Here is a 26,058-nt window from a genome sequence, read left to right on the forward strand (position 1 = left end):
AAGGATACACTTCAGCATCATCAGATGGGAGGCTGAGCCTACAGTTTTGCAGAGCCACCTGGTGGAAAATATGTTTACAGGACAGACTCCTGTGCTTCATCTCAATTCAGAGAGCACAACGAATCAGCTTCGGTTAGGGAACTTTTTTAGGCCATTCCACTTAATAACCAGATAAGAACGGACCGTGACCAATGACATTGAAATCAAATTAAGAAATAGCCCTGTAATGAAGCTCTGGGAGTCTGAGAGAATCATAATCTTTGGTATTGTGCCTAGAAACTGAATGATTCAGTATTGGTTGCTCTTGTATGTCATATTGTAATCACCAAAGGAAACCCACAGTCCTTTTTATATTTTTACATGTATTCCATCTTATTTTAACTGTGTGCTTGTTCTCCCCAACTTTTCAGATATTAAAGTTCACAAAACTTCACTCATGTCTTCCTCATTCCTGCAGTTGTGAAAAACAGTGACCACACAGAAATAGGCCTAATAATAAAAGTGCAGTTTGGCATATACAATTACATTTTTTATATTAATTAGACCAAACGGGATTTTGTGAAATGTGTGTTTATATCAGAAGCCATATGTGTCACATTTTGAAGACCTGGTTATTTAGTGCATCCCCTCCGTGATCAGCACAAGAGTAAGGTCACCGAGGACACCTTACTAAAACACTCTCTGGCATTTAGCCTGTACTAAACGTACTGTTTATACTGCATGATGGAGCCCCCTGTGGTGCATCGATCCCTCAATGGATCCCGTCCCGAGGGGTTCTCTCACAGACCCGGCAGCTCGTCAATCCATGCCTTTGCATAGCATGTTCTTAATTGCATCTGATCAAAGGATAAAGCAATGTGACCTTCATGAAGGGCATGCCCTTTTCAGAAGCACACAATAATAGAGCTTTGGATTGATTCCGTTTTTATTGTGTAGCTTAACAACAGTTGCCTAATCGTGTATATAGCTATATACTTTGTGCTCTAAACTGATCTAAGCCCAATAAATGTGTGTTTACATTCAAATTACAATTATTTTGTCACCTACCACTGTGGCAGGTCACTGAATATGTCTATGAGGAACTGCAAAGTGTCTGCTAACTCTGAAATCTATTTAGAAGACTTTAGAATTGTGAAGACTGAGTCAGTGTTGTAAGGGAGTTGAATGACATATATCATAATTCATTCAATTACTTACTATTTGTATTCAGGATTTCTTTAAATAGAATAGAAAATAGAATTCCTTATATAAGGGAAGATACAGTATGTGGTGGCAGGTGAGCTGAAAATTGGCCCTGCCCTAGCCAACATTTACTTTGTATAGGTGACAGGCACTGATTTACACTGAACAAAAATATAAACGCAACACTTTTGTTTTTGCTCCCATTTTTCATGAGATGAACTCAAAGATCTAAAACATTTTCTATACACAAAATAACCATTTCTCTCAAATATTGTTCACCAATCTGAAAAAATCTGTAATAGTGAGCACTTCTCCTTTGCCGAGATAATCCATCCCACCTCACAGGTGTGGCATATCAAGATGCTGATTAGACAGCATGATTATTGCACAGGTGTGCCTTAGAATGGCCACAATAAAAGGCCACTCTGAAACGTGCATTTTTGCTTTATTGGGGGGGTCTGGGGGGGTCCGAAAACCAGTCAGTATCTGGTGTCCATAACATACGCCTGCCCATACCATAACCCCACCACCACCATGGGCCACTCAATTCACAACATTACCCTAACCCTAACCCTACCCCTACCCCTCACACCAGATACTGACTGGTTTTCGGACCCCCCCAGACCCCCCCATAAAAGCAAAACTGCACGTTTCAGAGTGGCCTTTTATTGTGGCCAGCCTAAGGCACACCTGTGCAATAATCATGCTGTCTAATCAGAATCTTGATATGCCACACCTGTGAGGTGGGATGGATTATCTCGGCAAAGGAGAAGTGCTCACTATCACAGATTTTTTCAGATTTGTGAACAATATTTGAGAGAAATGGTTATTTTGTGTATATAGAAAATGTTTTAGATCTTTGAGTTCATCTCATGAAAAATGGGAGCAAAAACAAAAGTGTTGCGTTTATATTTTCGTTCAGTGTAATTTCCTATATGTAGACAGAGAAAGAGATATAGAGAGATGATGTTCAGCAATATGTTCAGTATCACATCCCTAAAGACTCATAGCATTCATAATACATCTCATGAATCTTCTTTTATGTTTATCTGTATTATGTTCCTGAAAGTAAAACAAACAGGAGATGCCACCATACAAATAATATGATGCTTTGTCTTTTTGTTTAATGCGGTTTCTTGCAGCAGGCTTCATTATGGCACCTCAGCCGCAGCGCTCTCCTCTGAGAACCTGTCAGGTTATTCATAGCAGTGGCTCAGGTTGGGGTCCAGGACGTCTCTTCTGCATTTTTACTGCAGCCTGCCAGCCCCCAGGGCATCAACACAACCTAATTCACTCTGGAACAATTTATCTTCTTGTCTGTCTCTATGCAGTGGGCATGGTAGATTTTGAGCTATTTTAAACACATCTTTCACATTGCAGCATGTTAGTATCCATATTGTGATTGGACTAATGGCCTAGTTAGATAAAGATTTTTTTTAAACAAATATCAGATCCATACTAAGCTCTTCTTTTTGAGAAGGTTTTAACCAGGATCTCAGTATTGACTGACCCTTCTCTAAATGACAGATCAATGCTAACTGAGGGATAGATCACGGCCTGTACAAATGGCTCTGGCTACATCTTTATGAGCCCTGATGACCAGGGGGTCTGTTGTTGGCAATGCTGCCATTTTATAGTGAAACTTTTGTTGTACTGTATTTTGCTAGGATGTGTAGTTCTCTCATGTCATTTGGCTCACTTTCAGTAGCATTTCATATTGAATATCATCACTCTGAGGTTAGTATGTTCCCTGCAAGCAGCAGACAGTTAGCTGCATATCCAGCTGGAATTTGAATCCAAATAAACCCATTGGCCTTTTTAACATTTGTGATGCAGACACTGTACACAGAATTTTTTTTGGACTATATAAAGTAATGAATGGGAGTTGATTTCGACAAACAGTCATTGCCTTTAATTGATGATCAGATCCAGCACCAAGTATATCCCTCTCATTAGCGAGATTAACATGCCATCACAGGAATAATTGCTCTTTGCTGAAAAAAAGTCCAGCTAAATGGATGACTGACTGCAGCTCGTCACACATATTAGAACCTGAATTACCTTTGACAGGCTCAGTGGCAACCTACTGTAATTGACAAATTATACAACTCTAATTATAGCTACTTAGAAGTCATAAACAACATTTTGCAGTCCAGATATTTGGGGCATCCTGAGTGCCATTACAACATGAAACTGAGTTGATATTGATTGTTAATAGTGGCCTAACCTCCCTGACTTTTAGACAAAAATAAATAAATGAAAACCATTAAGCTGAGTTTTTGGCTGGCCCTGTGCCACTGATCAATGCCATGGTACATCCAAAAAGGAGATTTTCAAAATCAAAGCTGTCGCTATAGCAACGCCCCTGCCAGATTCCACCAATCAATGGAGTCTGTTGGGTTGTGAGATGCGCCAGGGAAAGGCCAGCGTCCTACATAAAGAGTGCGGGACAGGGAGTCGGGCGGCACACTCGGGGCAACACACTTTTCTGCACTCACACGACAAAGGCACAGCAGCAAGAAGAAAAGTCAGGAGAAGAGTGGCACAGGGTAAGGAAGACTAGGAGAAAGGAAAAAGAGAGGAAGAGAGTAACTGAGAAGATATGGTGCGCTCCTGTGAACAAGGGATCCCTGCCTGGGTCGCTGTGGGCACCCTGCTCTTCTTAATCCACTCTGTCACAGTCAGAGGAGGTAAGATAAGGAATAGCATGAGTACTTCCAATTGTTTGCTTTTACAGAGTTATATCAACTTCGCATCCTGTTTTTAGTGCCTTACAGTTTAAGAGAAGCTGTTTTGTTCTATTTCAGTTCAGCTTCCCCCATATTGTCAGTGGGTATAGGGCACGGCATGAATAGTGGCTTGTGCTCAGCTTCAGGGCAGGGGTTGAGTATTATTTATCTAGTCTACTTGTTCTGTCCTCAGCTCAGTCTGCCGGGTGCAGAGAAAGAAAGACAAGTCCATTTGCTGCCTGGCTTTGTGCCGGCTCAGTAAAACGGTACAGTATAAGCTCCGAGGTGATGCTTTTCTTGCCTCCTGAAGAAGATCAGACTTTACCGATTTTGACCAAAGCAATTGAAGGCCACATTTATGTGCTGTCAGATAAGATTTCATTTGAGATTCCTCATGGGCGCATTAATCTTATATTTAGGAACTGTGTATTTTTATTTTCAGCTTCAGTGAAAAGGACACTGAAACAGCCTTTATTCATAACTTGTTTGTCCTTTTTGAATTTTTCTCTCAGATATTTGAAAAATCTGAAATAAAAAAAAAACTGTTTCCCTAGGTGTGATTAATTAATTGTTCCAATTGGATGTGGTGTGCCATAATCATTTATAAAAACACCCCCCCTCACCATGCTCAGCTGGCTCATGGTGCTGGCTGCATAATTGGAAGAAGGTTACTTTGAAGTAGGGGCGCTTGATTGTGGTAGAGATATGGGAGACCTTCCAGGGATCCAATGTGCTCCCCCTGTGGCTGTGTACCCCAGTTGCAGGCTGACTGACGGCTGTGGCAGAATGGAAACAGCAGCTTGTCACTCTCAGTCTTTTCATGTGTGATTCTCCAGTAGGGGCTTCTTGTACTTGCGCATAAGAGGGCCCATAGAAGAAGCAATCTGCAATGGCACTGCACACTCAGGATTCTTTTCTGAGCACTTATAGTGCCGGATGTTTTCTGATTCAGTCACTTGGCTTGTTCTCATCGATTGAAAGCAGAAAAATAGATGGACGTGCAAATCTGTCTTTTCCCAGATACATATTTTCAATTGTGGTTTTGTCTATGTGTTACGGAGTGCTTGCTGTCTCAAATCTGATTTAAGCTGTTGATCATGAACTCGGCTGTGAATTCTTGAAATGCAAAGTCAGGCTGATGCAAATTACATTTAACAAAATAAGAAATAATGCAGGTGCTAATGATTGAAAACAATCTTGTAATATCAGAAAAATTGTTTATATTCTTTTTAATGCTAATACATCAGATCTGGCTTTGCATATTCATGGTTGTTTTCCTGTTAAGTGCTGCTAGTCCATCATATTGCACTTTATTTCCACAGCTGCCCTGAAGCAGGAGGTACCATTGGACAGTGGGGCCACGGTGCTGAATCACTCCATGAGTATGGTGCACCGAATGGAGAGCCTGCTGGCCCTAGGGAACAGCAGTGATGTCACACTCCGGGTGCAGACCATCAACACGGACGAGGTGAAGGTGATCCAGGCCCACAGCCTGGTTCTCACGCTGCAGAGTGAGGTGTTTGAGGAACTGCTGCTTAGTCGCAACAACAGCTATTTGCTTTTGAGGGAAACGCCTGATTGTGCAGCTGTCTTTGACAAGTTTATCAGGTGAGGTGTAATCATTTGTTCAGATTTACTTGTAGATGTTGTTGATCTTCACTCACCATTTTGTCTCTCTGTTGGAGAAGTGAGATACTCCATCTTGTGAAATATTCTAAAATTACATCTGCTGTTTGAGGCTCACGGTTGAAAACGGAAAGTGTGGGTTTATTCAGTGACTCAGATGTGAGAAGGGAAACAAAGATGTATTCCTTATTGAAAGATATACTATTTTTAGTCTTTCAAAAATATCTGTTGATGACTATTGCAGCATTGTTTTTCTCTTCTAGGTATCTGTACTGCGGTGACATCTCAGTGCGGCTAGATCAGGCTGTTTCTCTGCATAAGCTGGCCAGCAAGTATCGAGTGTGGGGCCTTCAACAGGGTCTAACTCAGTTTATGACCCAACATCTGTCTAGTGATTCACCCACAGGCCATGTGATTGGCTGGTACAACTATGCATTACAAATGGGGGACATGGTCCTGCGGGACAGCTGCCTGCAGTATCTGTCCTGGAACCTGTCCTCTGTGTTTCAGAGCGCAGAATGGAGCTCCATAAGTGAAGACCTGCTCTTTTCCTTGCTCCAGCGCTCTGACCTCATTCTGCAGAGTGAGCTGGAGCTCTACGAAGCCCTGGAGGCCTGGATCAGCCAGAACCAGCCTGTCAGTTCAACAGTGGAAAGTGCCCTAAAGGCTGTTCGATACGGCATGATCCCCCCTCATCACCTATTCCGTCTTCAGAAGCAATCCCCCCTCATGCAGAAGCATTACGAGTCTATCCGAGATCTACTCTACTTAGCTTTCCAATTTCACTCCGCCTCACCTATCCAACTGGCAAAGTTCTTCGATGTTAACTGCAGTATTTTCACTCCCCGTAACTACCTGTCCACATCCTGGGGTTCCCCTTGGGTTATCAATAATCCCACCCGTGATGACCGCAGTTTCAGCTTCCAAACCCAGCTCGGGCCCAGCGGCCATGACTCCAGTAAGCGAGTGACCTGGAACGCCCTCTTCTCCCCTCGCTGGCTCCCACTCAGTGCCAGGTCAACCTACACTGAGCTGGGTGCCATGCAGCCTACACGCACAGATGGTGGTCGACCTCGCATTATTGTAACACCAGCCACTTCCAGCCCAGACTTTGCTGGTGTTAGTTTCCAAAAGACGGTGATGGTGATGGCAAGACAACAAGGAAAAATTGTGGTTCGCCACGTCTACAACTTCCACCAGAGCACTGAGGAGGCTGGGGATTTCTTGGTGGATGCTGACCTGCAGCGACGTGCATCAGAGTACCTGATTGATAGCTCCCTCTATCTGCACATTGTAATAAAACCTCTCTACCATACCCTCCTTGTTGCCAGGAAATAAAAGCAGTGATGTGTGTGGCCTTACCATACGTAGCCACCATTCACCCACACAATCACATGCACATATTCCAAAGTAAACTCACAGCACATATTTATGCATCAGGTCTGTGACATCTATATATAGTAAGAAGTTTTTTTTTTGTAACATACAAAACTATTACAGCTTAACTATCAAAATAACAATAGTGGTTTTCAGTATTTCATGCATACTAAGAAAAAAACATTTCATGTACTGTATTTTGCTCAAAGTATTGTAGTCCAGCAGTTGTTCCCTTCAATTACTTGAATCCACGTGATGGTTAATGTTTTTTCATAGGTACTAGAGAGGTTTTGCTTTAAAATAAGATGTATTGCTTTTATTTTTTCTCATTCGACTTCTCAGCAACCAAATATAGATTTTAGTTAAATGCACTTATCCTATGACATACCCTTATATAGCCTACTTTCCTACCAACATGTGTTGATTAAACTTAAATCCCTTTATTGGTGTTCCTTTATTGTAGTTGACTATTGCAAGACAGTGAGTTCTTTAGTATTCTGTTTTTTTTTTTTATTACCTATTGATACATAATGCATTGTGTCTTACTTTTAATAAACTGCACCAGTATTTGATGTTCACCCTCCAACAAATAAAATAAAAACAATTTAAAATGAGTATTTCTGTGTTGAGTGGTTTGCCCTTCAAATATAAAATGTACGAGATCGTAGTTAGTGTCATATTTGAGCAAGTGATCACACAATACAAACTACTTATCCCATGATGCATAGCACGAAACAGGAAATACGTCATTACGTCGTTGGAACCTTCAGCTGTCAGACTTTGGCCACCCTAAAAGTGGAGGTTTTGTTAGCAAACTAACTCGAACTGTTCAACCCGCGCAGACTTTATTTAAAGTTGTGCATCCATCTGCGGATTGATCTTTGAACGCGCCAGCTGGTGATTGTAGCACTGAGATTGCACGAAGACAAACTGTTTAGTTTTAATCGCTGCTAGTTTTTGCACAAGCCAGCGATCCTGAGCGGGTGTAAGGCTAGATGCAGGGAGGGAGGGAGTAAAAAAAGGCAAAAGTCTTTGTGCTTCCCTTCCCCCCCATCAAAGCAAAGGGGAAATGTCTCTGTCTAAAGGAGGTAAGTGGTGTTTTTCCACTCTTTTTAACAAAAGTAACTGTGCATATACTAAATTTAAGACGTGTAGTTTGCGTGGAAGTAATTTAGCTAGCTATGTTTCAGAAATGTAACCTTGCCAGGTGGAAAGCTGCATGTATGAGGGGTGAAAAAATAAGCTAGCCAGCATGTCTTTCCTGCTTTCTATCATTATGCGAAGTATCTGGACACACTGCTGTCTGAAGGTATTCATCGTAGATTTACTGATATTGTACTAACTTATAGTTTTTACTATTAATATTTTAGCTAAATGCTTCACTCGTGTCCTCGTTTAACTTCCCGTGTTGTGATAAGCTAACACCGTTTTCACGACAATAAAGGACTTTTGCCAAGCTGTAATTCAGAACCAACCTGCCCCTCAGCTGGGAATCACCGCGCTGCCGGGATTAGTTTCTCCCCTACGATAAAGTGGGACCACAGGTGTTAATATGTTCCGACCTCCTGACTCATGACTGCTCGTTTGGGGTGAAGTTATTTTACTTTGGCAAGTGTGTTGGCGCACAAATATTTTTAGCACTGCGACCAACAAAATGCATTTTTTTTTTTCGTCGGTGGAAATTGTTGTTTTATTTTAAAACAGGCGGCGAAGCTAAGAAACCATGGCGCTATCACACACTTCCGCCAGTCAGTCATTGAGTCTGTGTAATCAGCGTACACTGTTGAATAAAACACACACCTTGGAAAAATCAAGGTCCTTCCTCTGCGTCAAACACACACGTACACACACACAGACAGACAGACAGACAGACAGACACACACGCACACGCACACACACATTAATTATGATGATGTCAATTTACATTTCAAGTGCACCGCTTGTGTTGTTACACAATCATACTAGCGTTACCATGGTCGGGAGTACACACTGTTTTCAGAGGGCTGTGTAGATTGGTGCTTCTGCTCAGGCAATCGCAGCCATTGGCCTACCATGGCATGTTTTGACTTGCAGCACCAATACCTTGTGCAGCCTCTCTTTGTTGACAGTTCACTGGCTGCAAGCAGATTCTCTATAGCTGCCACACTGGTTCTGTGCTGTAATTACTGTGTGCACTGATAGGTCTTTGTGAACGTGTTTTTTGTTCTCTCTCTGGCCACTACATGATTGTGCCTTCCGTGGTCAAGGAAGGAGCGGACCTGAGTGCATTGAAGGGCTTTCCATGGTATTGCTGAGGCATGTTTGGAGATTGGGTTCCCTCTAACGGCACTGATAGGGTTGTGTGGAAGATTATATGGGCATGAGTCATCCTTTTTCTGTATATGGACCCACTCTGAGGCGGGAGCTTCCTGATGGTGACTAGCCACACAGCTATTGACATTTTGATCTCATGCACGATCCTGGAATTCTTGTTCACATTACGCACTGCACCGTGGATAGTTTCCACTGAACATCTTTTGGTTTTCTAAGAACTGCTGCATTTCCTGTCGAAGCGCACCAAGCCACTGCTTCTCTCACAAGTAGATGATACTGATAACTCCAACACAGCATCAGTAGAACAAGATGGACACAATGATCAATACTTGCAATTAAAACACTGTATCTTAAGAAAACGTTTCCTATGTAAAGACAAATACAGGTTGTGGAGATGTTAGAATGTGACTTGGCTTCATTGCACACATTGATATTAACATTATTGTTCATTGTATACAACTAGCTATGCCGTGAATAAAGAGCAATCTCTGGGAAATGGCATGTGTTAACGTGATATACTCTTGACTGCAGCTGAGGCTCTGTGTCCTGTCAAGCTTAGTGCGAGGGCCAGTTGCAGCAGAAAGCTTTCTGAAGCTGGCCTCGGTTGGCCCAATTGGGGACAGCGAGCAGCGAGAAGCAAGCAGGCCAAGTGAAGTGACATCATATTTCCCAAAAGGTCCTGACAGTTGTGTTTTAGGCGGATGTGTCCAGTCTGGCTGCGAGTCATATTCCAGCAAACACTTGCAGCTTGCCTTCAAATACTGCTACCATGGAGTTATGAGTATTTCAAATCCATTCATATTTCACAGTAAATAAGTCTTGCAGTAACTTGACTTAATTGAAACAAAACACTGCATAGAGTGAAAGATAGTTTGGCAGATATCTGAAATAGCTTAAAAACTGTTTTTGTACTTCCCTATGCATGCTAACTAAATTTGGTCCATGAACAAAAGACTGTCTTATTTGTCAGGTCATCAGAAATCTTTGAGTGACTCTTACTTTATCCCACGCAGAGAAAATGCAACATCTATTTTTGACTGAGCATGTGTGAGTAAATCACACTTCAATCTCTCCCTACCACATGAGACTGCCGTAGTCTGTCCAGACACTGGAGGGCCTATTTTAGGGCTGCAGCACAAAATGGACCTGTCTGATGTTTCAGTGGTTGGCCATAAAATCTAAAATCTTTGTTAAACTTCACTTCCCCTCCAGCTTAATCTAGCAAGGAGGGGTTTACCAAACTTACTTCCTCCACACTGGAGTATTGTGACTCACTCGATGGCAAACACAACCCAACAGAATGAATAAGAGCTGTTGCATTTGTTCTAAAGTGAAGGTGTTTGTGCATGAAACCAGTTTCTCTGAACTGGAGTAGAATAATTGCACAGCCTGTCCTGAGCATGCAGCAGTACCAGAACAGGAAATAAACAGCCAGGACTGAAATATTTCTCATCATATCCCTGTGGGTGGGAACATTTAAGCACACGGAGGTAAAGGTCAAGAAAAGTGTTCTATTTTTCCTGTTGACCTTGCAACAAGAGCTCGCATGCTGAACTCAAGTGTCCGTGTCAAGAAAAGTGGAGTTGTTTTTGCTTTGTTGCTACTCGTAGGCCCGGTAGCTGCGTCATTCTGGCAGGGACTTGCAGCCTCTTGTGGGAAGTCCCAGTGGCTTCTGGTAAATTGTGTTTATGAATGGACTGCTGTCACTGATTCAACACAGGAAAGGTCCAGGAAGTGCAGTTTACCGCACTATAATCAAGACATTCAAAACTAAACTATGGAAAAAAAACATTGATGGGTGGTTTGATAAGAATTATAGTATCAGTACAAATAAAAAAATCTTCCCCTGCACCTGCCTTTTTCCCATTTGCGTCATCATACCAATGTCCATTTGAGTCATCATACCAACCTCAGCTTTGAGTTCACCTAATCTCCTGATAAACGATCACCTGCTGCAGGTTATGGCAAATGAGGCAACTTTATTGAAACCTTGAAAAACCTATTACTACCAGAATAGAATACATCAATACATGGATGGTGTGAAAACAAGTTCATTGTGCACTTAATAGCCTAAATTAAAATGTAAAGCAAGCCTCCTCTCCACACTCGGGCACAAGTGGTGTGACCATTTGCCTTAGTCCTTTACAAAACTCAGCTAATTATACTACTCTGTTGCTCCTAAATATCGATCACTGTATGACTATCACGATGCTGAGATGGTAATGGTTTTCTAATTCCTTGTCTCCAAGGGAAGAAGAAGAACCCTGGGCTGAAGCTGGCCAAAGAAGTGTTTGCACAGCCCCCCCCAGCAGCAGCAGCGTAAGGCTTCTCTTTACAATGGGTTAGAGCAAGAACATTGAAATGGCTTCAGCCTGGTATTGACTTATTGCATCTAATAGAGATACTTTGGGTAAACATCTTTCACTGTTGCTATGTGCATATGTACCGTTAAGTTTATTTATTTTTACTGTTTTATACATTTGTTGTATTCTATTTATGTGCAATGCTCGTCTATATGCAAAGAAAGAAATGACGTCCAGAAATGCAGACATTTAACACTGACTTCAACTTTATCTCATTTATAAATAAACATGCACAATTTATCTTACAGTGTGAATATTCATTACTGAGTATTATAACATGTTCTTAACCTTGCTCTCTCCCTGCAGGCCCCCTCGAGATCTTGACTCGAAAGCTTGCGTCACAATCGGAGACCAGGTAAGATTAGCTATGGTTTCCCGAGGGCACCGAGCCTTCGCAGCAGCTGGCCCCAGGCTCTGGAACACTCTGCCCCTCCATGTGAGGTCGGCCCAGACCCTGGGGGTTTTAAATCTACTCTTAAAACACACGTCTTCTCCCTGGCCTTTTAGTCAGAGCGGAGCACGACTCCTGACTTTTCCCTGTGTTTTTTATATATCTGCTGTAATTGATTGTCTTTTATTGTGATTGGAGTAATGTGTTTTTATGTGATTGTAGTATTTATTACATGTACAGCACTTTGGCCCGACCAAAAATCGCTTTTAAATGTGCTTTATAAATAAACTTTGATTTGATTTCCCTGCCTTTCTCTCCTGAACACGTACATTAATACAACTTCTGCCTCTTTCCTCTAGAACTTTGTGGTGAAGGCAGATGACTTGGAGCAGATTGGAGAGCTGGGCAGGGGGGCGTACGGCGTGGTCGACAAGATGAAACATGTGCCCAGCGGTGTTATCATGGCTGTCAAGGTGGGCTGGGGGGCCGCTTCTCGGGTTACCTGATCTGTTAACGCACCGTGCTTTTTAAAATAGTACCATGACTCATAGATGTATTCAAGATATGAGCTCAAACATTTGGATGAGATCTATCCGATCCATAATATGCTATAGTGGGGAGGGGGTGACACAGTTTGAGTTTCAAGATGCTCTGCCCTCTGATGACGCCTAACTAAGCATCTTTGAGCATTAAGAAAAACAGCCAAAACATCGAATTTATTATTATTAATGTGTAATGTTTGCGTCCCCAGCGGATTCGTGCCACCGTCAACACGCTGGAGCAGAAGAGGCTTCTGATGGACTTGGACATTTCTATGAGGACAGTGGACTGCTTCCACACCGTCACATTCTACGGTGCCCTCTTCAGAGAGGTGAGCACACAAGGACTGTCATGGACTCCTGAAGGTGGTGTGTGTGTGTGTGTGTGTGTGTGTGTGTGTGTGTGTGTGTGTGTGTGTGTGTGTGTGTGTGTGTGTGTGTGTGTGTGTGTGTGTGTGTGTGTGTGTGTGTGTGTGTGTGTGTGTGTGTGTGTGTGTGTGTGTGTGTGTGTGTGTGTGTGTGTGTGTGTGTGTGTGTGTGTGTGTGTGTGTGTGTGTGTGTGTGTGTGTGTGTGTGTGTGTGTGTGTGTGTGAGTGTGTGTGTGTGTGTGTGTGTGTGTGTGTGTGTGTGTGTGTGTGTGTGTGTGTATCCTGTTTTAAATTGTTGGGTGACATCTTTTTTTCTTTCAGGGGGATGTCTGGATCTGCATGGAGCTGATGGACACGTCTCTGGATAAGTTCTATAAGAAAGTTATCGAGAAAGGCAAAGACTTCCCAGAGGACATCCTGGGCAAGATCACAGTAGCAGTACGTCCTGTCCCATATTTTTCACTATTAGTGTCACCAGTGATGGGGTTGTTACTAAAAAAAAAAAAAAGTAATATATTACTTTAAATAAAAGTAATATATTACTTTACCTCGTTACTCTTTACATTACTTTTGCGTTACTCAGCAACAGCCTATAGCCAAAACTTAAAACTTAGGCCTACATGTGCACACATATAACAATTACTATTGCAATAAGGAAGACATAACACAAGTTAATAACGGTGAAAATTCTAGTTTTTGCTGCCTGTTCGGAGTCGGCACACACTCAACATCATCACTCTGGGTATGGGGGTCTTTAGCTACTAGCTTCGTGTTAGCATGTTGCCTCTGCAGGTGTTGGAGAGGTTTGATGTTGTTGTGTTTGCAGCAGTGCACCTTACCGTCACATTCCTGTCCTTTCTTCTGACACATTTAAAATAATGGGCATACCTCCACCCCTCGAAAGTTATAGCTGTTGTTGTCTCTGTCTCTGCAGCTCAACCCCTGTGACGGCTGCATGTGGACAAGTTGCGCAAATGTTACGAAAATATAAACCTGCGGCGGAAATCCCTCTAGTGACTTGAAATATTTAAAATTGTTAAAAGTTAGACCCATCACATTTACCAATCTTATCTACCCCTGGAACTAGCTAAACTAGTTATAAATGTTTATTATTTACTGTCGTGTCGGTTCACTCATTCACTGGATCAGCGAGCTGCATGAGACACAGACGTCAGGAGAGGGAGAGCAAAAGAGAGGCTCCGTTTATTAAACCCGCCGTGTTATTATCCAAAGTTACTGTAAACTTCTGAATAATGTAGTAACGACTAGTCTGTCAAAGGGAGAATCTAGTCATTTTTTTGCGCAATGTTAGTAGCCTAACTATAGTGTGATTACTGAAGTAACGTGTTTCGCGCAATGATAGTAACTGTAGTGTGATTACTGAATTTTATAACGGTAACACGTTACATTACTCCGTTACCGACGAATGTAATATTATTACACCCAGCTCACGTTTTACATTATTACAGGATCGGTCCCAACATGTTGACTTTTCGTCGAGAGCAAGTTATGTGTCCTTTTTTTTTTTTTTCAGCTTTGGTCGCATTCAGTTACTTAGATATGCGGTGCTTTATCAAATATGAGTGACTCCTGGGGGAAAAAACTATTTAAAAGTTTATAAAAAATAAATATTGTATCATGTATGTGCACGTAAAACACTCATTGTAACTGAGAAATCATCTTCATCTACATTTCTGGATAATATTATTTAATAATTTCTCCTTTTCTTTAATGTTCTCTCTCCACAGATTGTCAAGGCATTAGATCATCTGCACAGTAACCTGTCAGTGATACACAGAGGTAATTCAATTGTCAGTGTATGCAGTGTTTCTCATTGTTGCTATACTATGTTCTCCGTCATCATTTTCCTGACATGTCTTTTCCCAGATGTGAAGCCCTCCAATGTTCTGATCAACACTCAGGGCCAAGTGAAAATGTGTGACTTCGGCATCAGTGGCCACCTGGTCGACTCGGTGGCCAAAACAATGGACGCAGGCTGCAAGCCCTACATGGCGGTAATTACGGAGTGTTGCATTTTTTTTTTTAATCAACTGTGGAATTGCTTTTTAAAATGTCTGAAAAAACAGATATTAACAGTCCAGGAGGATATTATTCATTCCTCTATTTTCCACTTCGCTTCAACTGTATGAATGAAGGTTTATAATCTTATTTGCTTGCCTTTTTTAATTCTTGATGGGGTTTAATTCTTAATAGCTTTCATCTGTAAATATTAATTATAATTCTGTATTTTCCTGTTTATATATTTTAAGTAAATGCAACAAAAAAAGTTAAGCTTTCCTTAAAGATGCAGTATAACCATTTATGTTTTTTGTTCAAATCGTTCTCGTATAATATTGGTACTTATCTGTTGTTAATGATCTCTTTCAGCCTGAGCGGATCAACCCCGACCTCAACCAGAAAGGCTACAGTGTCAAGTCAGACATATGGAGTCTTGGTATCACCATGGTGAGTAGAGTTTGGTTTGAATATGTGAAACTTGATGCCATTTGTGATACATTTTAGGCAAAATAATCCATGTTTTTTATTCACTTTAAACAGAGATGGGAGAAGTTCTCAGATCTTGTACTTCTAGTAAAAGTAGAAGTACCAGAGTGTAGGAATACTCTGTTACAAGTAAAAGTCCTGCATTCAAAAATGTTACTCAAGTAAAAGTACAAAAGTATTGGCATCAAAATATACTTGGAGTACCAAAAGTAAAAGTACTCATTAGGCACATTTCAGAATAATATATATATTATATGTTTTGATTTATAATGATTGATTAAAGTGGTATCAAAGCTGTTAAAGGTGCAGCTAGTTTTAAGGACTTTGCATACTGCAGGGTAGCTTGGGAATGTTACTCCAGGTTTAAATAACGTTCTTTTTAGGTGTTGATTATATTTCACATTTATTATAAAAAATCTGTAAGTAACTAAAACTACAAAATAAATGTAGTGGAGTGAAAGTACACGATTTACGTCTGAATTGTAGTACAAAGAAGCATACAATTGAAAAATGCTACGTGATTATTTCATATATCGCTTACACGACTACAAAAAACTAAATTATTATTATTCTACCTTGGTTGAATGTATTATTTCATTACTCTATACTCCAATATAATATACAAGTTATTGTACAAAATGCATCAGTGTGTTACTTAGGATAAAAACACTTGTTTCCAAGCAGTAAAGTTTGAACTGTTATTTATTCTGCCTTCTGTGAATTAGTCTGTGATGAGCATCTTGTTTGTTTTTTAAATTCATAATAAAGCTCAAGCAGTCCAACACCATGTTGGTGTGCATTCCCAACCAAAGTATGTTTTGTCAGCGTGATAATCTCTATTTGATGATTAAAACGATAAAGAAAAGAGATCCCACAGGTAACTCTTATTTCCAACAGCACTAATGCGGAGTCAAGATGACTGTTGAGAATACACAATTCAAACCTATTGTGGAACTTTTTTTCAGATTTTTTGAAATCGATGAATTTGCTGTTGATAGTCCGTATCACAAGCAGATTTATAAAATCTACTGCAGTCATGTAGTTTAGCTCTGTCGTGTACAATCCTTTGTAAACCACCCTTTCTCTGTCACACAGATTGAACTGGCCATATTGAAATTCCCCTACGACTCATGGGGAACCCCGTTCCAGCAGCTCAAACAGGTGGTGGACGAGCCGTCCCCACAGCTGCCTGCCGACCGTTTCTCCCCCGAGATGGTGGACTTCATCTCCCAGTGGTGAGTCTCGCACCTCCATGTCAGATGTGCAGACCTTCCTCACTTCATGCTCCTCATTCACCTCGCTGTGTGTGGCGCAGAGGCCCAGCAGGGGTCAGTGTTTGCTTTGTGTTTACTGAAAGAGGTGGCCCCAGCACAGTATCTGTAGAGTTCTTATCACGTGACTATTTTTAGATGTGGTTTTTATAAAGTTATTATAAATGTATATGATATTGTTTTCAGTTTCTCACTTTAGCATGTTTCTCTTTGTTTTTACAGCTTAAGAAAGAAGCCAAATGAGAGACCAGCTTATACAGAATTAATGGTAAGTAGTTTATAAGATTTTTTTCTTACCGTCAAACGACAACAAAAATGTGTAATGTTCCACTTTCAAAGTCCCTCTCTGATCAGTGTGCTCTGGTTCTTGCATTTGTCCACAAGAGGCCAGAATTAGCTAGTTAACCCACGATTATGTGTTAATTTCAAAAGTTAATAACATCATTAGATAATTTGTTCTCATTTAAGACTAATCCCCAAGTGTTGTCTTTCTTTTTTTGTTGCAGCAACATCCATTTCTCACCCTGCATGACTCCAAAGACACAGACGTGGCCAGTTTTGTCAAGATCATCCTCAAAGACTGAGGGCCCCCTCCAGGCCCCGGCCCATCAGGCTAGGCGGGACCTGTTGGCAACCAAACCAATGGCCTACCTTTTCTCTTTTTCTTTTTTAAAAACTCACTGGAATGACTCTCACACACAACAGGCGGGCGACCCAAAGACTGACAGCAGCCCAGCAGCACTGGAGAGAGAGAGATAGATAGATAGATAGAGAGAGAGAGAGGTGGTGGTAATATGAACTCGTACAGTTAAATCCAACTGGAGAGGTTTAATTCGCTCCTCCAAGCTTCCTGTGTGTGCAATTATTCAACTTGGCAAATAGGAACTGAACCAGATTTAATTTTTTTTGCCCCACTGCCCATTTTTATCTCTCTCTTCAGAACGGACAGAGCCAGCCATCATTTCTTTGTGACACATATTGTATGAATACTTTGAATTTCATCTGCAAAAAAACAACAGTTAATGTGTATGGTGTTGTGTATTGAAAGCTATATTTGCATATGCGTTTGTATGTTTCTCATTATACAGACTTTTGATACTGTATATCACCGACAAGTGTGAATTTTACCGGACTAGGGCCTTATTGTCATATCGCATCAGCTGAACCGTACAACCGGGGTCTGTCCTGATTGGTCAGTGCAGGGGCTGCTGTCATGGCAGCGCCATGCTCCTGAGCTGAGACAAACACGTAAAGGTCACATTCTGGACGGGAGGCATTTCATATCATTTCTAGATCTATTACAACGTGAGGCGGGAATGTAAAGCGCCCCGTAACACCTGATCTGATTGTGATCCGGGCTGAGGCCTTTCATGCAGTGACCCCCCCCTCCGTACTCGTCTTTTTTTTTGGTATTAACGAATCGCCTTCACTGCTGCGATCGTTTCTACCTGAAAGTATTCAGGGGTTGCCTAACCAAGCTCACAGCTTTATCTCTTTCTCTGTGCCATTTTGTAAATCGTTCTCATGAATTACTGCATTAACTGTGTTTTTCCTCTTTGTTCTGGTCTTGCGTTTAGATTTGACTTCAGCAGCATTTAAACGCATCCCTTTGCCTACTGTTCTTAATTCTGGAGTCGGCATAGTCTTTTCATATGAGGCACTTACGTTTTCTTTTTTCAGAGATATTATTATGCATTACACAGACAGTATGTTAGGGGAATAATTTATGTGTTGAAGATGTAAATACTATTTCCTTTTTTAATGTAACATGGCACTGTCCTTACCTGGCAGTGCAGATGAGGAGTGGTTGGTAGTAGTCAGTTTTAATGCACACACACACACACACACACACATTTGTACTCGGCCGGCTGACTATTATACACCGATTTTGGACTAATGTGCTGTCAGGCTATACCGCTCAGGTTTCCTCCTTCATGCGGAGATGATCCCATTTTCTTTTTCCCCAGGTCGTAATACAGAGCCTCTTTTCAGTCCAAGGCGGGCAGCCATTTTCTGTTTTGTCTGACCATACTATGCAGAGCTTCTTCACCTAGGATTCACTGCAAGATGCCCTTGTCATGTGGCAGTTTCCCCACTTCAAGTGTTCAGAGACTGTGATGGCGGTGAAAGTGATGACGGTCATGGCTAGCACTCATTGCCTCTGGTTTACACTGTAGTGCAACCTTTATCAAAAGTCAGTGAGCTAGGAGTATTTATGATTGTGAATAATAAGGGAAAGCTAGCAACACCACAAAGAAGCTGCTATTTTATTTTGTTTTTCTTTTTAGTCTGCCTTCTTTGGATGTCCATTCCCTTGGTGTGTAAAAGTTGTGTTTTTACGCTGGTCACAATGAGAATGGAACACTTGCTCTACCTCTTCCTCCTTCACTCTATTTGCCACCTTGTCATTGTGTGGGACTGACAAACTTGAACTATATGGAAAGACAAAAAATAAAGGCTTTATTGTTCAGTATGTTTGTTTTTAAAGCTTTCCTTTCATGATTGATGCTGGTTTAGCAATGACAGAAGTAGTTCACGTGACAAATGCAGAGACCACAACCCTGTCAACATGTAGAGAATGAGCCTGGCAAACATTTCTATATCTTTATGTTTGTCATGAAAATACCAAAACTAACTATATATTGTATATGAGAAATGTACAATCCTATCCAAGTCTTATGAATGCAGTTTTCTGACATCTGATAAGTCTTTCTAACTCATTTAGCTACTTCTTAAAGTGAACATATTTAATTGTATTTCATAATTTCTCTAGAACCTGAAGCAACATGCTCCCACTGACTATCCCCAATGCTTTGGTAAAATGCAGGACCGTTTTTGCACTTCGTAATATTCTAAATTCACAAATCACTGCTGTTTTAGTTACTTGTGCCAATAACTTGCAGTTCACAGCTGAAGGTTTATGTTGTAACACTCGGAACTTGTTTAAAATCTGGCAGGGCAAAGCTCTTTTGTTATCCAAACAAGAATAGCGCTAACTAATTCAACCTTTTTACGATTCTTGTAGCTGTCAAAACATTTTAAGAGAAAATTGCTTTCTGCAATGAAGCACATTTTAATTGTATTAAACAAAAAAACAAAGCTAAGATCAGAATTTTATCCTCAGTTAAAATGTCTCAAATTTGATAGAGGTGTTTTGCAGCAAGTCTCTTTTCAAAGCCAACTTTAATTTAAATTATTCTGTGGGTTTGTACAGACAGAGATCGAAATAACGTTTCCAACAATCCCTAATACAAATATGTATAATTTATATGTATATACATAAGCTACATACAATCAACAGACACATTTGCACACATTATAAAACACAACACTCAATACAAAATAACAGTCACTTCAATATCTTAGGGAATGTACATAGTGCAAGATTGTCCATAGCATGCGTTTTACGGTTGACCCACTTAATTCCATCTTCCCTGTCACTAACAGTTCCTCTTAAGGCTCTCGTTCCTTTAATCAACAACAGAGACACTGGAGCTGACTGATCCAGCTGATAAAAGGCGGCCAAGCAGTCTCAAACTGACTTTCCTACTCACCGGTCTGCAAGAACATGTTTTTCATCCTCTCACATGCATATAGTGTGAACAAATAAAAGTGATTCAAGCTACTAAGGTGGAAATGGTACATGTGGATTCATAACACGGTAACCGTCATGCTTTGTGGATTCATCGCCTAATCCCTCTGCCGTTTTAAAACCTGAACTCCATTTTCCAAACAAAAAATATAATATTTTATATTTATAAACTGTTATATTACAGTTTCTATCTGCGTAGACATCCTTATGTAAGCACAGAGAAGTGAACACATATTGTATTGCATGTCGTGATTCTTCAGGATGTGTGATGAATAGAAAGAAGACTCTTATTTTGATGGCTCTTTCTGAGTGCTTTTCTGCTGTGAATGTTAACAACGGGGGTTAACAAAAGCTCATTACTCCGCTCTGAGTGTTTGTCAAAGACCGATGACTTCATGCCAGGATGAGAAAACTCAATGCCATGTAGACTGCAGGCAGTGGGTCCAGTGTTTTGTGCAGCCGAACGAAAGACTCTTTTTAGGAAAGGAGGCCTTCGATGATAACGACTTGCATAATGCCGCTCAAAAGATTGGCGTGTGAGTTGAAAAAGTAGGCAGTTGAAATACTGTCCTGGCTCAATTCAATGTGGACTGTGATGCAGAAGTGAATCAAACCTCTCTAAACTGCACATTTTAGCAACTTGGCAGTGTAGCAGTGAAATGGTTGGGTAATTGTGTCTTATTTTGTACATTACAAAGAATGGTCAAAATGCAAGAAATTACTCAACCAACTCAAGTAACGTATTTATCAGTGGTAGCCAAACATAAGGACCTTTCATTTTACTTGATTTATTCCAAATTATAGCATACCTTGCACAACAGGAGATACATCTTTATTCATTAGCTTACGAAATTAAATTAAATTACTTGACATTGTAGAAAATATTTGAAATTAGTCTTGCAGCCCACAATGCTACTTACACGTTAATGCTTTAAATGAAATAATATAAAATTAACTAAAATACACAGTGGATTTATGTATTCCATATTTTTAACAGCCAAAATGTGGAATCCCATTGGAGCCCAATTATTCCAAGCTTGCAACACCAGCATTACAGCAGCCTGCTTTCGCCTTAAGGTGCATATTAGAAATGTATATGATACTGTCACAAGTTATCACACGCTTTTGATTTCAACCTTCTCCTTTGATTTAAGGGAAGGGTGAAGAAAGCCAGGGCTGTTTCGTCTTTTCCGCTCAGCCTTGACTGTATTCTTTTTTCTCAGGCAGGTCTGATCTAGCAAGAGAGTACGTGATTACATTTGTGCTTATTTTTTCTCAGTTAAGTTTGGGAACTCCGTTAGTTGTTACCCCGAGGGACCCACACATTGACAGACGAGTGCCAGACAAGACATGGTCCATTTTGGAATTGTTTCCTTAGTGTTTTGCCAAATCTCACGATCTCCTGACCTGCTTACGTCCTGAAGATGGAAATGAAGGGGAAGCTTTTGCAGCTCATTAGGGTGCCACAAAATGTTTCAGACAATCATCCCACTGATGAATACAATGTCTCAATTTTAATAATTGTGTACTTTTTAAATGAGCCTGTTGTGGGGCAACTCGTACTAGAAGTAGTAGCTTATGTGTACATCGTCCCTCATCAACCTTCCATGATTGTGAATCCCTTTCCCCTCTCTCTTTCTGTTACTTGCCAAGGAAAACATGACCCTCACCATGCCCTTAGATGGCAGACTTACAAGCAGCAGATAGCAACATATAAGTTGCTCTTCTTCAGGGTGGGCTGTGTTGGAATGTTAGAATGGGGTCCCTTTTTCTGAAGAGGGTAAAAGAGCATTTATGGAACCCGATCTTATCAGTGGCGGTTCTAGACCAATTTGACTGGGGGGGCCAGGCTGAGGCCAGTTATTTTCTGAGGGGGCACAATAAATGCAGGACGAAAAAGACAAAGACAGTATGAAGTAATTGCGCATAAGAAAACAATGCAATACTGTTATTGGTATTTGTTTCAGTACACATTTATTTCAGATACTTATAGTTACAGTTTTTACGCTCTAATGCAGGGGTCGGGAACCTTTTTTAGGATGAGAGCTACTTTCAAAAAATAAGTCGTGAGCTACTTTTACTCCTCTTTTTTTTGTAGTGTATATATTTAGCACATTTTAACATCATTATATGCTTACCTTTAACCTTTGTGTGCTGTTTGGGTCTGTGGGACCCGTTTTCAGTGTTTACTAAAAGAAAATGTATTCAATTCAATTATTTTAACCTGCTTTAAATATAAATAAAATAAATAAAATATATAAAAATATAAATAAATGGACCTCACCTCCTCTAGGGGGGTTCGGGGGCATGCTCCCCAGGGAAGATTTTTTTTTTTTTGTCGAAGTCAAATGCATCAATCTGGTGCACTTTGAGCACAACATGAATGTATGGATACAGCTCTCAACACTCATATGAAAGGGAGCTGTATACTTTTCAATAATCCAAAAATCTTTAGAATATGATCACAACCAATAACAAATCATTTAAACTTGTTTATTCTTATCTTATGTTACCCATAGTTAGCATTCTTTCTTTTTATTTATGCATATTTGACTAATCACTCCCCTTTTAGACAGTTTTTTACTGTCCTATAGTACACATTGGAATGATTTCTTATTTTATTTTGTACAACTATATTAAATAGATAAAGGTGTGCTCTCTCTAGCTCTCTCACTCTCTCTCTCTCTCTGTCTCACTCGCTCACAGAGGCTGTGTGCTCCTCCGTGGCGATGACGGCTTGCGTTAAATATATTTGTAAAGTGGGGGGGTATATTTTTTTCCGGGGGGGCCTCAGGGGGGTCCAAAGTCAGTGTTAGGGGGCACTGGCCCCCCCTGGCCCCCATTAGAACCGCCCCTGGATCTTATTGGGACCTCGGCTGACACTGCACAACATTATGCAACATGCTTAACTATAGATGGGCTTCCTATTGCTCTGTCATTCTTGGTGTGGGAGTGGCAGTGGAATTGACTTGGAGTTGTCTCATTACAGCTGTCTGTTTACTCAAACTGCGTCCCAAGTAAATATACACAGCATAGACTGTAGATACACAAACATGCATATTTTTTAGGATATTTTGTCCAAGCAGACATCCTTTTATTAATTCTGCAAATGGAGAAAATAATATTTGAAATACTTCTAATTATTTTGACTTTAAATCACCATATATTTGGCCAAAAAAAAACAAGCACTCCAGAAGAAGGTGTTGTTTTCTCCAGTGCCGTAGTTTTCATCAACTTACACATGTAATTGTATTTTGACAGATCCAGCTAGTCAACAATGTTACAAAGTTTATATAAAAAAAAAGCTTTTACCTTTTCCAATTGCAACATAACTAATGCGTACACATTGATGCATCTAATCCAGGGATAGTATTTTGACATTGGTCAATCCACAAAATGATTATAATGATGCTTATACTTATTTACTTATGTAAGACTTTGAAAGCAGAACGTTTACTTGTAACAAAGTAACTGTTTTGCTACTTTTTATTAAATTAACTTATTATTTAAGTAAAATATCTACTTCCAGTTTGTTTTTTACTGCAAGATGTTTAGGAAGTAGTTTTTTTTATTTTTGATCAATTGGATGAAATTCTACATATTTTATTTAGAAAATATGTCTGGAATGGAATTGATAGATATTGAGATCGGATCAATATGACAAAGGAGAAGGTAATTTAAGTATTTCTTGAAGGGCAGCTGCTTAACATAATGAACAGGTTGGATTAGCATGTTTTAATACACGGCTGGTGCTATAATGCTGATCCTAGTGTAACTTAAAGTGTACTTCTGCAATGTTGGGCATAAACTTCCTTCCTTCTATCCAAAGCCTTCAGGGCAGTGCTGTGCTCTCTGGATTCAAAGGGTTGGGTGACAAAGCAGTAGTCCATGAATACATCTGTTGCAGAAAAGGAAATGTCTCAGAGCAACTTATACAGAATGAGGTAATTACATAATAACAATTTAGTGACATCTTGGGGAATAAAAAGTGGCCTGGGAATGTGTTGATTTTTTTTAGACTTCTTAACCCAGTTGGCAACGCGTGGTACAGTTATGATAAAGCTCCTACTTGGCATCAGTTACAAAAGCAGTCAAAGCTGGATTTCATTTGATGGAAGCAGTAAAGGACATCTTTAATCAACTTAAAGAGAAAGATTCCTTAATCTTGGTATCTTGAGAGTGTGCTTTAAATGTATATCCCCAAACTTCAGAGTAGTCTGAACTCAGTGGAAATACAGCACTCTTATTACACCCTTACAATCCAGCACAGCAGCTTAACTAATCCCTCTGTGTATGCTAGTTCTTTCCTCTTGAGTTGAAGGTGATACCTGAACAGATTTGAGAGCTTGGATTAAAAAAACAATTTGTAGTTTTAACCCACGAGGCATCAATCACAAGTCACAATGCAAAGCCTGAGAGGAGATCTGAAATCCTCGGTGTGTTTAGTATAAGCAGACTGATGACGCATGTGTCTGTCTGCATGTGCATGACTGTGTAAATAAAGGTGACTATTTCTGATCAGTCCTCTATATAAAAAATCACAGATGCAACTGCTGAATGGGTAGATTTCAACAACAATCTTTCAAGCTATATTTATTGCGCCAGATAAGGCTTCAAACTGGAATCCTATGATACAAAACGCATGTGTGTGGGTGGTGGAAGGATGATTGTGTCCTGTCTGTGTTGGTGTGTGAGAGGCAGTGTGGCAGTGTTCTGCACTACTTAGCAAATAAAAGCCTCCTGACTTTATGTTCAGTTCAGATCAAATGAGGACCCCTGAAAGGAAATAAATAGCTAAGCTACCAGATACAGTATGACATTTTTCATAGAGACCATATATATATATACATCAATAATAAGATTGTTGCTATGAAGGATTACAATCAGGGAATACTGCAGGCTGAACAAGGAGGTATTGTCTACTGCATGATTTGGAAAAGTTGGGACTATTTTAAAACTTGGGAAAAGTCAAAGAAGGTGAAATGTAATATCATTGCCAGAGAAGAAATGCAGTGGGCCGATGTCAACAAGTGGAACAGCTGCTGCAAGGAAAGTCACTCTCTCCTGTCAAACCACAGCTGAAAGCTGAGCCTTCACTTTCCAAATCTGTTCAAATAACATCATTGATGAGTATCTTCTAGGACAAGTCAGTTTGTTTATCCTCACTGGAATTCGATTGAAGTCTATTTTATGCCGCATGGTTCAGTTTTTAGCCAGATCTAAAGAAGAAAAAAATGTAAACATGTTTACACCACATTTACCATTTGCCTGATTACATAAATGTACCATGTTTGCATTGATGACCTCCATCATTAGTGACAAGCATCTATTGATCCATCCGTTTTGTTGTGGGTAAATGAGCTGCTGCACACCACCACTAGACTACTATTTAAAGTAGGCCTTCTAGAATATTGTCAACACAAATGAATGCACCAGTTATTTTGCTAGCCTGCGGCATTGTACAGGGACAACTTTTTAAACTTTTGAACCATCATAGTTGTGTGGCTCATGAGACGGAAAAGTTAGTTTGTTGGTCACTTTAGCTCAGACTAACATATTTGAATAATTATTGGATGTGTGCATGTGGTTGCCAACTTGCCTACACACATTCAATCCAATGACTTTGTGATACCCTGACCTGACTTGGTCTAGTGCCATCTCAGACCAGATTTTCAATTAACTCGATACTTCGGTTTAAGCCCTAATAGGCCAAGCCCACACTGCATTGTAACAAACATGATACATTAAGATGAGGAGCATAGTAAAAAAAAATATAGACCTTCCTGCTAAACAGCAACATGC

At 40.3% G+C, this 26,058-nt stretch overlaps 2 protein-coding genes across 2 annotated transcripts; both read left to right on the forward strand.

Annotated features, from left to right (window-relative positions):
- Positions 1–3,598: 3,598 nt before the first annotated feature.
- btbd17b (BTB (POZ) domain containing 17b) lies at positions 3,599–7,529 on the forward strand. Its single transcript, XM_034089726.2, has 3 exons — positions 3,599–3,872; positions 5,234–5,519; positions 5,801–7,529. The coding sequence occupies exons 1-3, from the start codon at positions 3,785–3,787 to the stop codon at positions 6,873–6,875; spliced, it is 1,449 nt and encodes a 482-aa protein (XP_033945617.1). The 5' UTR covers positions 3,599–3,784; the 3' UTR covers positions 6,876–7,529.
- Positions 7,530–7,673: 144 nt separating this feature from the next.
- Positions 7,674–19,137, forward strand: LOC117451034 (dual specificity mitogen-activated protein kinase kinase 6-like). Its single transcript, XM_034089114.2, has 12 exons — positions 7,674–8,002; positions 11,477–11,546; positions 11,897–11,945; positions 12,341–12,454; positions 12,733–12,852; positions 13,210–13,326; positions 14,637–14,688; positions 14,776–14,903; positions 15,277–15,354; positions 16,489–16,628; positions 16,887–16,932; positions 17,171–19,137. Exons 1-12 carry the CDS (start codon positions 7,984–7,986, stop codon positions 17,246–17,248), a joined length of 1,011 nt encoding a protein of 336 aa, XP_033945005.1. The 5' UTR covers positions 7,674–7,983; the 3' UTR covers positions 17,249–19,137.
- Positions 19,138–26,058: the final 6,921 nt, after the last annotated feature.

The sequence above is a fragment of the Pseudochaenichthys georgianus genome, chromosome 8, assembly GCF_902827115.2.
Source record: "Pseudochaenichthys georgianus chromosome 8, fPseGeo1.2, whole genome shotgun sequence".
NCBI classification, from domain to species: domain Eukaryota; kingdom Metazoa; phylum Chordata; class Actinopteri; order Perciformes; family Channichthyidae; genus Pseudochaenichthys; species Pseudochaenichthys georgianus.

Coding starts and splice junctions, on each gene's coding strand:
- LOC117451034 (XM_034089114.2), top strand. Junction 16,629..16,886: donor GTGGACTTCATCTCCCAGTG/GTGAGTCTCGCA, acceptor TTGTTTTTACAG/CTTAAGAAAGAAGCCAAATG. Junction 16,933..17,170: donor CAGCTTATACAGAATTAATG/GTAAGTAGTTTA, acceptor TTTTTGTTGCAG/CAACATCCATTTCTCACCCT.
- btbd17b (XM_034089726.2), top strand. CDS start 3,785: ATGGTGCGCTCCTGTGAACAAGGGATCCCTGCCTGGGTCGCTGTGGGC. Junction 3,873..5,233: donor CTCTGTCACAGTCAGAGGAG/GTAAGATAAGGA, acceptor TTATTTCCACAG/CTGCCCTGAAGCAGGAGGTA. Junction 5,520..5,800: donor GTCTTTGACAAGTTTATCAG/GTGAGGTGTAAT, acceptor TTTCTCTTCTAG/GTATCTGTACTGCGGTGACA.